The 16,406-nt window shown below is 37.9% G+C and overlaps 1 protein-coding gene across 1 annotated transcript; it reads right to left on the bottom strand.

Moving 5' to 3' along the window:
• Positions 1–14,058: 14,058 nt before the first annotated feature.
• On the bottom strand, positions 14,059–15,982 carry LOC149401190 (epidermis-specific secreted glycoprotein EP1-like). The gene is made up of 2 exons (XM_089613293.1): positions 15,567–15,982; positions 14,059–15,121 (listed from the first exon to the last, which is right to left on the bottom strand). The coding sequence occupies exons 1-2, from the start codon at positions 15,976–15,978 to the stop codon at positions 14,217–14,219; spliced, it is 1,317 nt and encodes a 438-aa protein (XP_089469419.1). The 5' UTR covers positions 15,979–15,982; the 3' UTR covers positions 14,059–14,216.
• Positions 15,983–16,406: the final 424 nt, after the last annotated feature.

The following is a 16,406-nucleotide window of genomic DNA, read 5'->3' as shown; positions in this document are numbered from 1 at the left end:
TTTTTTTTCCTTTCAGATTTTCAAATTTCCGAGTTTTTTTTTTTTTTTTTGAACTTCACATATTAAACAAAAAATGGTATCTAACTTTGCTTTTGTGACTATTACGTAAATAACAAAATTAAATATAAAGAAAAGAAAAGAAAATTTTAAAAAGAGTATTTTTGTACAAACACATATATGGCAGTCATACTTTTAGATTAATTTTGACTTAATAGATTTTGATCCTAAAATATTGAAGATGTCATTTTGAGATAATCCTAATATATTAAGTTATTAACCAACCATGTGCCCATTATGCACTGGCCACGGCTGATTATATACGAGCCGATTTCCCTTTGTAATACTTAATAGTGTCACTACTCACTAGTTTGCTTGTACCGATTTCATCATGCATATTTTTTCTTTATTATTTTTTATACATATAGAGAAAGAGAAATTTTTTTGTGCCTTTTGAAAAAAGGGCATAAAGCTTTTGTTTTACCTCCCTTGACTGAAACAAATATCCCTTATAAAAAGGACCTTATTAAATCTCGAAAAGGAGGAGAAACCAATGATACGTCTTGCCAAGGAACATGCTTGTAGATCGTTTTTTTTTTTTTTTTTTTTTTTTTTTGCTATTATTAAGGGTTAGATTTAGCTTGTTTTGTAGGCGCTCGAACTCTGAACAATTTGGCTTTGCATTAATGGACACCTGCGCGAGTCTTAAAAAATAGTCTTGTTACCATATTGTGAGAGAGCTAGCTAGATGAGTGTCAATGGCGTTTGGTTAAGGTGATCGGGCATGAAAAAGTCTATGTGTCATCATCAAACCACATCAGCAATTAAATTATAGTTGATAGTCTAGTTGCTGATCTTTGTAACGGGAGTGTGTGTAGCTATATAAAAACAACTCGGATTAGTTTTATGTCTCATTCCAATTGGGGAGAGAGAGAGAGAGAGAGAAAGAGAGAGAGAGAGAGAGAGAGAGAGAGAGAGAGAGATCCCAAGTCCCTATTTGTAGTATTTCAATATCACTGGATTTCTCATAATACTTATGCATAATGTAAAGCTCTAAACTCATAATATTAAATAAAAATAAAAAACGAAATCAACGTGAAAAACAAATAAATATGAAAAACTATGATGAACCCAACCTTTGAAGAACCTAAGAGAGAGAGAGAGAGAGAGAGAGAGATCCCAAGTCCCTATTTGTAGTATTTCAATATCACTGGATTTCTCATAAAACATATACATAATGTAAAGCTCTAAAATCATAATATTAAATAAAAATAAAAAACGAAATCAACGTGAAAAACAAATAAATATGAAAAACTATGATGAACCCAACCTTTAAAGAACCTGAGAGAGAGAGAGAGAGAGAGAGAGAGAGAGAGAGAGAGAGAGAGAGAGAGAGATCTTCAAAGACGAAAAAATTACAGATTTAAAAAACCTAAAAAAAACTTTGAAATTATATTTTTAACTTCAAATATCACGTGATTTCTCATAAAACACATACGTAATGTAATGTAAAGCCCTAAACTCAAAATGAAAAACTGAAGACCAAAATCAACATGAAGAACAAATAAAAGATGAAGAACTATAATACCCAACTTTTGAAGAGCCACATAGAGAGAGAGAGATATAGAGAGTTGATAAGATCAAGAAGATGTCATGATCTAAGGACACCACCAAGTGAAATCGAGTTGTGATGGGTGAGAATCTAGTTTGAGTTCTAGTCCGAGATCTGCTTGTTTGAATTTCATGTAATTATACTCACATTGAAGTTAGTGGCTAGAAAATTGGGAAAATATCACACGCCTCACATGTGTTTGGCAAAATGTGGCATTTATTCTTACCGTTTCTAGAAATATCTGAAGTGTCTCTTAACATCAGTATTAATATTATTAAGGAAAAATGATATGAAATAGCCAATTCAAACTATGACTTTTGCAAAATAGTCATAGTTTCATTAGGTATAGCAAAATAGCCAATTGAGAGTACTACGACTTTTAATCCTACCTCGATTAATTTTAATCCAGCCTTCATAAAGCTTACATTCTGTCTTTATAGTTCGTTGGGATTAAATTTAATACAGCCTGGATTAATCTTACTTGAGCTAGTTTGCTTATAGTTGGCAAACTATGACTATTTTGCAAAAGCTTAAGTTCTATTTTGCTATATAGCCGCTTGACCCTAATATTAATTATATACCCTTAAACGAGTTTACCTATCAAAATCCTCCATTTTTAAAAGATTTTGTTAGACTTTTTAAAAATAATGAGGTGAATAGACCATTTTACTTTGAATTTCTTATGATGAATTAGAACATTAATAATGAATGAACAAAAAAAAAATTTCATTCACATTTCTTCTTCATCTCTTAGCTCTCTATAACTCTAGTTATTTTTCCTCACCGTTCTAAAGATTTGATTATGCCACAACATTTCATACTATATCCTATGATTTAAGAATCGTAGAAAGACACTAATTCATTTTTTATAATATATTAATGTGATATTTGAAATGAACAAAAAAATAATTATTTGAGAAGATCTCAGGCCCAATATATAACACCACCGTCGCCATCTCGATGGGGTCGCCGATGGAGGCGATAATTTTTAGGATTTCGGTGATAATTTGAAAGTGAATTTGGCGGCGTGGTCGAACGTTCTTTTTTTTTCATTTTATTTATTATTTTGGTTTACTTATAAGGAAATAAAAATAAAATAGGTGATTTAACAAAAATATTTTAGGTAGGATTTTATAATGCTAGCAAAAGGGAGGATTTTGATAAGTAAACACATTTTAGGTATATAACTGATATTAATAGTGATGGTAAGGGACATTTCAAATATTTTGAGAAACTTCAAGAATAAACGTCGAATTGGGATACTGGTCCCTAGAAAATTAGGATTTTCTCGAGCCCTAATTTGGCCTAAACCAAGAATAAAAAATAGTGTTTCTATTCTTGTCATCCAAACACAGATATAACTTCTTGTTCTCGTTATCTTCAGATTTTTGGTTTGATATGCTTTATGCTTTATGTTTTGTATTTTCCGCATTGATAAACTAACATCCGAGATAATAAGCTTATGAGGCTTTTAGTGTTCTTGGCCCCATGGGAAATGAGAAATTAAACACCAAATTCAGTAAGGTCTTGTTTCTTTTTAAGTCAATATGGCCACATAATTACAAAATAACCATTTTGACCATGAAGTCGACGACCATTATCCAGTAAACTTTACAAAATAATGTATTCAACAGCTATCATTAAGTAACTGCTAAATTGTGGGTCTAACCAACAAAATCAAACATTATAAAACGCAAGCAACTACAACAGCATGAACTTTTTGGCACGACAGGAGTAGGAAACGAGAATTCATATCTAAAGTTTAGGTTATAGACCCGACTTTTAGGGTTTAAGACACAACTTTTCGTGTCTTATTCTATTTTTTACTGAAATTTTGTGCGGATAAAACTACTCCCATATTTTTCAGTCGAAACCACCTAAATCCGTTGTCACGAAACTTGCCCGCATGCCGCGACTCATCGAATCTAACATCACGTATCACGAGCATGTCGTTGTATAAGCAATAATATTTAAATAAAAATACTCAAAACAAATATATAATCTATTAAACATATAATAAATAAGATACAACATAATTTAAAGTGCGGAAACGTTTAATATAAAAGTCGTTATAAAAAATCTCGAGAAATTTTTCATTTTTTGTTTAGAACTTTAAAGTCGTATGTGTGTGTGTGTGTGTGTGTGTGTGTGTGTGTGTGTGTGTGTGTGTGTGTGTGTGCGGGCGCGTGCGTGTGTGTGTACATAGAATTCCCGACCTTACTTATATACACGATATATTATTTTAGGAAAGGCTGACATTATACATAATATTACATAGTAGATTACTTCCCGAGTTAGAACCCATAGCCCGTAGGTCAAGAGATACTCGTCCGGTCTCGGTTCTACCTCCCTTCTGCTTATATTTCCGCTTTGCCTTTATCTACATTACCAAATGACATAGAACTATGAGTCATATGACTCATTAAGCGGGAGTCTAACCTAGGAAAGAAAAACAGTCTAATGCAAAGCATATGACGTGCGAACATGCATACAAGAATACAGGATGCAGCTATCACCTAAAAGTGACTAATGTGCCCGCATCCTAAATAATAATCGCCGTTCCGTAAGGTTATACACTTCTCACTGATATAACCTCCGATCCGACCAGAGACCAACTTCAGACTTCGAGCAACAGTCATCAGCTGACCTAAGTTTTAACACTTGGCTGGGATACACTAGTGATACTTTCTTCGTCATGACATCAGCGTTGCTGGTCTCTGGCGCAGTGAGCTCGCGAATCGCGACCTTCACCCACTGCGCCCCGGGGCTCCCAATGCAGCCCCCGTCGAGTTTCCCAGCCAGCAATGAGCTCGCGATGCGCGACCTTCACCCATTGCTTTGAGTACTCGGCGCACGGACCGGCATGGCCCGCTAAGCACAAGTCGTTGACTTGTGGGTACCATCGACATCAGCTTAATTAAAATTTGGGTACTCTGCAGCTAGCAGTGTACACATTAAACTCATATATGGAAGAGCATATCGGGATAAACCCCAAAAGAACTTATTATTTCCCTTTTTATTGCTCGTTAAATATTTTAGGCCGAAGGCTCGAAATGGGACTTCCGATTCTTCTACTCCCGATTGAATTAGAGAGTCAATTGCTCTTCCGTCACCTCGATTCTAACCTACTTCATAGAGTTAGAAGAGAAGTCTAACTATACACATTGTAAACGTGGCTGGTTCAAGTTAGCATTTGAACCTAACGGGCGTACCCGAACTAAGTTTTCAAGCAAGAGTGGCCGAAGGCTTAATTTTCAGGTTTATACATTTTACGGCTTTCACCTATTCTTGTTTACTAAAAAATAAATGCACAAACAAGCAGGGTTTTTCCTTGGCAAGTAGTTTACTTATGTCTCATCACTTACCCGGAATAGTTCGACAGAAAGCTTGATGACTTCTGGAGTTGTCTTGCTTTTCACGTTCTACGAGATACTTGGCAGGTGTCGAAGCGATGATAGAACTAGAATTTGGAGTTGAAAGTTCGTTAATTATTTGATTCAAAATTACTTGAAGAAGATAGGGTTCGTTGTCGGGATTTGATTCGAGTCGGTTCGGATTCGAGAATTTAATTTATTATTCTCCGATTTTTCAAAAGTCAAACTTATTTAAGACTCGCGTACTTTCGTATATAAAATAATACGAAGTAAAATTCAACTGTCACGACCCGCGAGCGTCGTCACCTCGCTCGCAAGCCGCGACTCGACGGAACCAACATCACGTAGCGGGAGCATGTCACCATATGAATAATGAAATGTAATAAATACTCAAGGAAAATGTATAATCTATTAAACATATAATAAATGAAATACAATTTTATTTAAAGTGCGGAAACGTTTAATACAAAAGTGGTTATAAAAAATCTCGGGGAAATTTTCGTTTTTAGTTTAGAACTTAGAAGTCGTATAGCGACCCTTATACATATATACATGTGTACATAGAAGCACCCGACTTTACTTATATACACGGGATGAAATTTTAGGAAGAGTCGATATTATACAAAATATTATATATGAGATTACTTTCCGAGTCAGAACCCATAGCCCTTAGGTCAAGAGATACCCGTCCCGTCCCGGTTTCCTTCTCTGTTGCTTACATTGCCGCCTTGCCCTTATCTACATTACCAAGGGACATAAAACTATATATGAGTCGAATGAATCAGCAAGTGGGAGTCTAACTTAGGAAAGAAAACAAGCCAATGCAGAACATATGATGTGCGAACAAGCGAACAAGAATGCAGGATGCAGCTATCACCTAAAAGTGACTAATGAATGCGCATCCTAGAACACTGACTGTCCTGCAAGGTTATACACTCCTCACTGCTATAACCCCCGGTCTGACTAGAGACCAGTTTCAGACTTCGAGCAGCAGTCGTAAGCTGATCTAAGTTTTAACATCTGTCTAGGATCCACTAGTGGTACTTTCTTGATCATGACGTCAGCACAACTGGTCTCTGGCATAGTGAGCTCGCGAACTGCGACCTTCAACCACTACGCCCCGGGGCTCTCAAGGCAGCTTCCGGTGATTCTTCCAGCTAGCAATGAGCTCGCGATCCGCGACCTTCACCCATCGCTTTGAGTACTCGGCGCACGGACCGGCATGGCCCGCTAAGCACAAGTCGTTGACTTGTGAGTACCCACCGACATGAGTTTAAAGTTTGGGTACTCTGAAGCTAGCAGCGTACACGTTAAATTTATATACCGGAGAGCGTAACGGGATAAACCCCGAAAGAACTTATTGTTTCCCTTTGAAGACTAGTAGTGTCTATTTATGTACATTTGATGTCATATAGTCTTACGAAGACTCTTGCTTGTAACTGCTGAATATTAAATAAAAGTTGAAACGTTCATTCATTCTTCCTTGTCTGTTTGAAGCTTTATGATAATCTATAGTCTTTAGTCCTTAAACAAACCTAACAACACATGAAGAGACAAATGTAGATTTGCATGAACAAACTCTTCATGGTTTGCTTAAAACTACATATTCACAATCTAAAGATCAAGGGACTATTGATCTCAGTACGATTGTTAGGAGAATCTATGATGTCTGGTTATGTGACATTGAGAGTTGGAGACTCTATAGTTCTTCTAGGTATCTTATGAATGTACTGAATTGACCAGTGCACTTCTAGAGACAGAATAAGAACAAACCATTTAACCTCTTATGTCTCGAAGTCACTATGTATGAATTGCGTCATGCTTACCTCAATCCTGAAATGAGACATGTCATTTCATAGCTTACGTATTCTCATTTGAGAAAGTCAGAGTTCGAATTCACTATGTGATTCTTAACAGGACCTATTGGTGAAGTACTAAGTTATGAAGATGTCATGAGTAACTTTGTAAAGATCTCATAGATATGGAATTCATGTACAAGATTGCTGAAATGCAAAGTATATCACCTCATGCTTTGTTCCTTGGAATGTGAATACATGAACTGGCCAGTGTCCAAATTGAGTCATGACTCTTTTGGATGAATCAATGTGACTTGTTAGCTCCTCGTCAATACATTGCTTCTAACTTATTCACAAGCGACAAAGGAGTTGAGGAAATAACAGCTAGAAGGATAAAATGGTAATTTTGTAAATCCTGACTAGCTGATGATATTCATGAAGGGTAAACATAGATAATATTCAGTGGATCCACTCATCATAATTAAGTTAAATTCTTGAGTAGAAAATAAATTCATTTGAACCGAGAGATTCTCAGTGTCAGCTCTTTAGTGAAGTTGACATTAAGCTAAACTTGGAAAAAGTTTGTGAACTTTTGAGTCCAAGTATTTTAGCTCAAGCTTTGTTCATTTGGATCCATGAGGTCACTATCACAAATCATATCGAGTAGGAATAGTTAAACTAGAAGCTAAGTTAAAACAAGAACGAGACAAGTTTTACGAAAATTGTCTAAAGGGTATTTTTGTCCTTTTGGACGTAGGACGAAATGAATGTCAATAAATTTTTTGACATTGTCATATGATGACAAATGAAATAAATTTCACTCGGCCAAGATTAAGATAATTGGGCCTTGAGGATTAATTTCATTTCATGGAATTTTATTTGAAAATTCTTGATGGGCTTTTCTTATATTGTCATGAACAAATGAAGAAAAATCTAGAAGGCCCTCCTAGAAGCTCTAATTCGTCTAACCCAAAGAGAAAGAGAGACAAATTTTGTGCATTAATGTATTAAGATACTTGCAAAAAGAAAAAGAGGAAACACATTTCCTATAGAAGGAAATAGAAGTGGGCGGCCAATACAAGGCAAGGGAGAAGCAAACAAAAGAGGAAACAAATCCAAAGTGTCATGAACACTCCTTGGCTCTGTGACATAAGAAGGAAAAAGGCAATATTTGCTCATGAATATGTGATATTCTATAGAAGAGGAAACTACCTTATTGAAGGTAATCCCTCCCCTATAAATAGAGGCCTCATTCTCATTGTTTTCTCATCCCACATAAGTTAGAGATTGAGAGCTTCTCTCTCTAGACCTTGTGGCCGCCCATCTTCTCTCTCTCTCTCTCTCTCTCTCTCTCTCTCTCTCTCTAGTTTTCTTTCGTTTTGTTTTGGCACCTGGGTCCACATTTGACCTAGTGTTTTAGCTCTTCGACTCTTAGACTTGTTCTTGACTCGTCGTGTTTAAAAGTGCCCACACACTAATTCCTTTCTTTCTCGAGTGATTATTGTGATAGAAACTTTCGTGGTTGCTCGAGTTCCCGAGGAGAGATGAGAGACGTACTGCGAGGGGAGACGAACGTTTCAACCTTCCTAATGCTTCTGAACGTTCAAGCTTCTCAAAGGTTAGTAAACATATAATGCTCATTAATAGTTTTAATTTATATGTACTTGCTCTTTGTCTAGGTTAGTAAAAACGTTTTACTTGTTTTAAAGAAATTTTTTAAATTCCGCTGCTTGCTCGAAGCGTTAAATCTTTTCTTAACCCTAGATCAATTCTAACAATCTCGGGCTGAGCTTCCCTTTCCTTCCGAACCTCATGGCACCACGCATAGGTGAAACTTTCAAAAAGACTTTTTCTCCTGCTTCGAATTCTAACGGTCTCCTTCGTTTGTCTGCATAACTCTTTTGTCGATTCTGAGATGTTTTCATTCGGGCTCGAATCGTCTTAATTGCCTATGTAGTCTGCTCTACCAATTCAGGCCCGAACAGCTTGCTTTCGCCTGCTTTATCCCAGTGAATTGGAGAGCAACACTTTCGTCCGTGGAGAGCTTCATAAGGAGCCATCCCAATTGTCGTTTGGTAACTGTTGTTGTATGAAAATTCGACCAGAGGGAGATAACAACTCCACGAGCCGTGGAAGTCTAGGACACATGCCCGGAGCATATCTTCTCATACTTGTGATCGTGCGCTCACTCTGACCATCTGTTTGAGGATGAAAGGCGGTACTGAACTTTAATCGTGTTCCATAGTTCTCCTGCAAACTCTTCCAAAATTTGGAAGTGAACCCAGTATCTCGGTCAGATATGATCGAATTAGGGATTCCATGGAGACGTATGATCTCTTTGATGTAGAGTTCAGCAAGCTTATTCATAGTGTGAGTGGTTTTGATAGGTAGAAAATGGGATGATTTGGTTAATCTGTCAACAATAACCCAGACAGAGTACTAAGTTATGAAGATGCCATGAGTAACTTTGTGAAGATCTCATAGATATGGAATTCATGTACAAGATTGCTGAAATGCAATGTATATCACCTCATGCTTTGTTCCTTGGAATGTGAATACATGAACTGGCTAGTGTCCAAATTGAGTCATGACTCTTTTGGATGAATCAATGTGACTTGTTAGCTCCTCGTCAATACATTGCTTCTAACTTATTCACAAGCGACAAAGGAGTTGAGGAAATAACAGCTAGAATGGTAAAATGGTAATTTTGTAAATCCCATCTAGCTGATGATATTCATGAAGGGTAAACATAGATAATATTCAGTGGATCCACTCCTCACAATTAAGTTGAATTCTTGAGTAGAAAATAAATTCATTTGAACCGAGAGATTCTCAGTGTCAACTCTTTAGTGGAGTCAGTTGACATTAAGCTAAACTGGAAAAAGTTTGTGAACTTTTGAGTCCATGTATGTTAGCTCAAGCTTTGTTCATTTGGATCCATAAGGTCACTATCACAAGTCATTTCGAGTAGGATTAGTTAAACTAGAAGCTAAGTCAAAACAAGAACTAGACAAGTTTTACGAAAATTGTCTAAAGTGTATTTTCGTCCTTTTGGACATAGGATGGAATGAATGTCAATAAATAAATTTTTTGGTATTGTCATATGATGACAAATAGATTAAACCACACGGCCATAATAAGTTATTTGGGCCTTGAGGATTAATTTCATTTCATAGAATTTTACTTGAAAATTCTTAATTGGCTTTTCTTATGTTGTCATGAACAAATGAAGAAAAATCTAGAAACCCCTTTTAGATGTCTTGCAAGTCCAACCCAAAGGAAAGAGAGATTAATTTTGTGCATTGATGTATGAAGATACTTGCCAAAAGAAAAAGATGAAACAAATTTCCTCTACAAGGAAGGAAGTGGGCGGCCAACCAAGGAGAGAGCAAGCAAAATAGGAAACAAATTTGCTTCTAGAAGCAAAGCCTTGCATGTCCAAATAGAAAAGGGAAACAAGGGATTTGCTCATGAATATGTGATATTCTATAGAGAAAAGGAAACTACCTTTTGAAGGTAATCATTCTCCTATAAATAGAGCCCTCATTCTCATTGTTTCTCATCCCACACAATTTAGAGATTGAGAGCTTCTCTCTCTAGACCTTGTGGCCGCCCACTTCTCTCTCGCTCTCTCTCTCTCTCTCTCTCTCTCTCTCTCTCTCTCTCTCTCTCTATAGCTCTTTTCGTTTTGTTTTGGCACCTAGGTCCACATTTGACCTAGCGTTTTGTTTTAGCTCTTCGACTCTAAACTTGTTCTTAAGTCGTCATGTTTAAAAGTGCCCACACACTTATTCCTTCTTACCTCGAGTGATTTATGTGATAGAAACTATCGTGGTTAGTCGAGTTCCCGAAGAACGAAGAAAGACAAGCTGCGTGGGGAGACGAGCGATTTAACCTCCACAAGCTTCTCAACGATCAAGCTTCATAAAAGTTAGTAAACGTGTAATCGCTCTTAGATAGTTTTAATAACATGTGCTTGCTCTTTGTCTAGGTTAGTAAAAATCGTTTTACTTGTTTAAAGAAAATTTTATTTTCCGCCGCTTGCTCGAAGTGTTAAATTTTTCTTAGCCCTAGATCAATTCCAACAGGATCTACCATGATTCATGCGCTACTAATAACATGGCCGAGGAAAACAACCTGCTCCAGCCAAAATTCACACTTTGAGAACATGGCATACAGTTGCTTTTCTCATAGTCTCGTTAGAGCCAAATCTAGATGTTGCACGTGTTCTTCTTTGGTTTTCGAGTAAATCAGGATATCGTCAATAAACACGATGATGAACTTGTCCAAGAAATCCACGAATAGTTGATTCATCAAGTTCATGAATACTACATGTGCATTGGTCAAACCAAACGACATAACTAAGAACTCGTAATGACCATAACGAGTCCGAAAAGCCGTCTTTGGAATGTCCTCGTCCCGAACTTTCAGCTGATGGTACCCTGATCGTAGATCAATCCTGGAAAATACAGTTGCTCCAGCAAGTTGGTTGAATAGATCATTAATCCGCGAAAACGGGTACTTTTTCTTGATCGTCACTTGGTTTAGTCCACAATAATCAATACATAACCGTAACGAACCATCTGCCTTCTTGACGAACAAGACTGGCGCTCCCCGTGGTGAATGGCTTGGTCTGATGAATCCTTTATCCAATAACTCTTGGAGTTGCGTCTTGAGTTCCTTCAATTCTGCCGGAGCCATCCGATATGGGGTTTTCGATATCGGCGTTGTACCTGGGATGAGTTCAACATTGAACTTGACTTCACAGTCATGAGGTAGGCTCGGAAGATCTTATGGAAAAACATCGAGAAAGTTCCTCACAACGGGAATATCTTGCGGCTGTGGCTTGGTCGCTTTTGCAACATCCACTAGACTCGCGAGATATCCGGCACATCCCTGTTGCATCATCTTCAATGTTTTAAGTGCCGATATGATCGGAAATTTCAATTTTCGAGAGGAACCTTGGAACTGAAAAGGTTCAAGTCTCGGTTTCTGAAACAAAACCGACTTCTTTCTACAATCAATGACTGCATAATGCTTACTTAACCAATCCATTCCACGTATCACATCATAGTCAACCATCTCTAACTCAATCAGGTCCGCTTCAAAGACCCGATTCTGAACTTGAATAGGTACACTTTTATACCAGTATAATGACTGATATCTATCTCCTAAGGGTGAGAAGGCATCCTTATTCCTATTCAACTGGTCAGATCTTCTAGATTCAATGAATGCGTTTGTAGCTCATGAGTCTATCAATGCATATGCTGAGAAAGAGTCTACACAAATCTGACCTGCAACGGCAGTAGAGGATCCTGCACGAACTTCATCTTCATAGATAGAGAAGACCCTGGCATTGGCCTTCGATTGTTCCTTTGGTGCAGGAGCCTTTCTTTTTGAACTTTGGCAAACTCGTGACATATGACCTTTTTTCCACATCGGAAACACACCATTGTGCGAGCAAAACAGTCGCCGTCATGCACCCCGCCACATCTCCGGCACTGGGATGACAGCTGGTTCCCGAAGGTCATGGGCTTCTTGTTGTACGGCCATGGGCGTCTGTTATCTGCATGATTCTTCTTCTGGTTCACTGCATGCGATCGATTGTTAGAACTCGCCTGAGATCGATTATTTGACCCTTGTTGGGACCTATTTCCATATCCTTTCTGTTGCCAATTTTCCCATCGCGGTTGAAACGTGGTTCTTCCTTGTTAATTACCTTGCCCCGTTTTAGCAGGTTCAGAAGACGGTGCAGCAATCGGCTTCGATTCCGGAGTTTGTTCATTTTCACGCCAACAAGCAATGCGTAAAGCTCTCTGCAAGGAGTTGGCATAAGTACGGGGTCCGGTTCGCCACTGTCCACTTGGCTCATAATATCCACGTTCAGACCGTGCATGTATTTTATTTTCGAGCTTGGTCAGTGGAAACCAAGGAAGGAGCAAACCTTGCCAACGTATCGAACTTCACCGTGCATTCTGAAACAGACATAGTGTCCTGTCGCAAGTTCATAAACTCACGTACCTTATTCGATAGGTTTGCCTCACTTAGATACTTCCCGTGAAACAAATTGAGAAAATGAACCCGCGTCATCGAGTGGATATTCTCTCTCTCTCTCTCTCTCTCTCGGATGTCGTTCTCCGTCGCCGCTCTCTGCTTTTAGGTACGGACCTTCAAAAGCAACTCGAGTCGCATCTAAAATCGCGTCTATTTCGTAAATAGATGCACATTTTGGGGCTTTAGACGCAATTTTTGTCGCGTCTAAAGCCCTTTTTTGTCCTAATGAATGGAAAAAGAGAGGCTCTCAATTTATACTCGCTATGCTTCTCAACTATCATCAATACCCATAATTTTCTTTATTATTAATTATTGTAACTAGATTAGTGTATTATATGGATATTAAATTCATGTAGTTGGTGTGTCTTGATCGACATGTTCTAGTCAGCATTTTTTTTTTCCGTATATATGAGTTTCTGCTAAGAGTGATGACGTAGAAATTTTTTTATGCTCACAACGTATTATTAGAAATTCAGATCATCCATTCATTATATACGCTTGAATCCTACGCTAAAAAATCTCTTGTACGTGATCACTTTGAGGTGCATCCAAATATCATATTGTAGTGTCGTCCATTATTCTTGCACAAACTAGATATTTATACATAGAAGAGTAATATCTTTATGGGTTATGAGATCCAACGACTAGCTATAGCTAAGCATGCGTCTTAATGTAATCACCAAGCAGAACTGGCAAAAGAAGTTGTCGGTTAAATAAAGACTAGTCAATCGAATAAATCAACGTGGCAATGTACTTACAAAATAACCATTTTGACCACAAAATCAACGACCATTAATATCCAGATAACTTTACAAAGTAGCGTACTCAACAGTTATTAATATATAAATACTAAATCACTGGTTTAATAATCAACCCACGACCAACGAAATCAAGCATTTAAAAAAAAAAACAAACAAGAAAATGAAAAAGAGGCTCTCAATACACTCGTTGTGTTTCACAAATATCATGAATACCCATAATATTTCTTTATTATTCATTATTGTAATTAGATTAGTTTGTTATATGGATAATCCAGCATAAATTTTTATGTTGTTTGCATGTCCTATTAGGGATGTTATTCGGCGTATATGAGTTTTCGCTAAGTCAGATGTTGTAGCAAACTTTATCCATCAACAAATAGTAACCTTAATAGTTAAGATCAAGGCCAATTTCTTATGCCCACAACTTTATTAGAAATTCAGAGCATTCATTCACCGATATAGGCTTGAATTCCTACGATCATAAATCTTTCGTGATCGCTTTACAAGGTACATGATCCAAATATGATAGTAGTGTCGTCCATTATTCTCGCACAAACAAAGTATTTATACATATAGGGGAGCAATTTCTTTATGGGTTCTGAGATCCAACAGCTAGCTATAGCTAAGCATGCGTCTTAATGTAACCGACATGAGTGGAATTTGGAACTTTAGTCAAAGTCATCAACTCAGAAGTCAACCAACATGTGGAAATTTCTTTGTGATAAAAATAACCCACGCACTTGCAGTCCAGTGAACACTTCTTCTCGCAGTCTCTCTGCTTAATAGCCTCTCCTTTAGCGTACTTGCACAAAAAATGGTCAACAGCTTTAAGCTTGTAATACTTTGACGATCCACCGACTTTGCAACCACCGGTTCTAGTTGTCAGCCTCGGCGGCTGGCAATTTTGACTCCACCCCAGAAGCTGACCCGATTCAGATGGACAAGCCACACATTGGCTGTCCTCACAGAGCCCAAAACCGCCACACCGGCCGGGAAGCTGGCACTCGGTCTCGTCCCTCGGAACATCACGAGCGAAAAAGGTGTAAGCAGTGACGAAGGCACGCCTCTCAATGCCCTCGTTGTACGTGAAGATTCTGAGGTTTCCGTCCATGCCGAGGCGGAGGAAGGAGAGAGAGCTGTTGTGGTAGGCTCGTGCGGTGATGTAAGGGCCGAGGGTGAAGAAGTATGCTACGGCTTTGGCGTCGAGTTGGAAGTCAAACGTGACTGTGTCAGCCATGTTGGAGAAGTCAGCGGAGGCGTAGTATAGGAGGGAAGACTTGTTATTGGGACCACTAAAGTAGAGGGACATTGAGCCTTTTGTCTCCAGGGCGAGAGTGTACGGACCGTCCTTGTTGTCTTTTTCAGAGAGACGGCTGAGAAGCTTGTTGGCGCCACCGCCGTAGTTGTGGAGGGATTGTCCGACGAGGAGGGTGTCAGTTGGGTAGTCGAAGCTCTGCCAAACAAACTTGTCTTTAGCATCGTGGAGGATCATGTTCCCATTTGGGAGGAATTTGAACCCAATTACTCCTGCAAATTAATAATCAATCAATCATTTGATTTCTAAGAGGAACTTTGTCCCAATACTCGAACCCACATACAAGCGCATACGTTAGCACAAAGTTTGAATGCAAAATCTCATATAACTATGCTTATATAATATCATTCCAAGGAAAATTGTGTAGTTGGAACGATGAGATCAATGTTAATTAGAAACACCCCCCAAAAAAAAAATAAAAAAAAAAGAGTTTCTTTCCACTTTTGTTTCAATATATAAAGTTCCCTTGGAATAACTTACTATATGAAATCAAAACATGATTACTAAATCTAAGCGCCAAATAAAACAAAAAATATTAATTTTCCTTATAAACATGATCCATAAGTTATATAAATAAAGATGACCTTTGAGCTGATAAAAAAAAAAATCAACTAAAATTAGTCGTGAATCGCATATATTGAGCGAAAAAAGGCAAACCTTTATTCTCGGTATCGGAGTGCCATGCAAGGCGACCATCGGCGTGGGAGAGGACGAGGTCACCGTCGGGCCGAAGGGTAAAAACGGCATTTTCACCGACGGGTTTGCCCCGATTGGCCTCCCAAACCCAGTAGAGGGTTGTCCGGCGGTGGAAAGTGCCGCCCATTCTGATGGCGAGGGTGTAAACTCCGGGGGTAGTATTGTAAAAACAGACCACAAACGGACTCGCGAACAGTTTCGGTTCAGACGAGAACCGGTACGTTGCGCCATACTCAAGGTTGTTATTCTCACCGTAAAAGCCATCGTTCACAAATCGAAACGTGGCGTTTTTAGGGACTTTGGCTGTGGTACTGGAAACACAGAGTAATATAGATATTATGAATGGTGCTATAATTACTGCGAACACACCCATTTTTGTTGTATCTTTTTTTTTTTTAAGGTTCATTTATTTATCTTAAGTTGGGAATGTAGTGGAAGTATTATGTATGTGCATTTATAAGCTATATACTATAGTGGACCATTATCTATAAAAATCTATATCTTATTATGTGTGATCAAAACCCAATATTATTATTGCACTGAACAAAACTAAAATACAAAATACATAATCAAATCATCTACCGCAATAAAAATATTACGAATTTTCACGACGAGTTCTCAAATTCTGATTTTTTTTTTAATATAGATAACTAAAATGTCGTTCAACCACAGATATTCAATAAATTGTGTAACTTGGTCTTTGCAAGATGCATTACATGAAATACTATTTCAATGCTAGTTACAGCAACATGCAAAATCAATGACAGTTTCAATAATCGGTAGATTAAGTGATATACCTTA

The sequence above is a fragment of the Urtica dioica genome, chromosome 4, assembly GCF_054948205.1.
Source record: "Urtica dioica subsp. dioica isolate 48M chromosome 4, U.dioica_male_clone48M_v1_H2, whole genome shotgun sequence".
Lineage (NCBI taxonomy): Eukaryota > Viridiplantae > Streptophyta > Magnoliopsida > Rosales > Urticaceae > Urtica > Urtica dioica.
The sequence above is the reverse complement of the archived record's forward strand: the minus strand, read 5'-3'. Positions and strand labels throughout refer to the sequence as shown.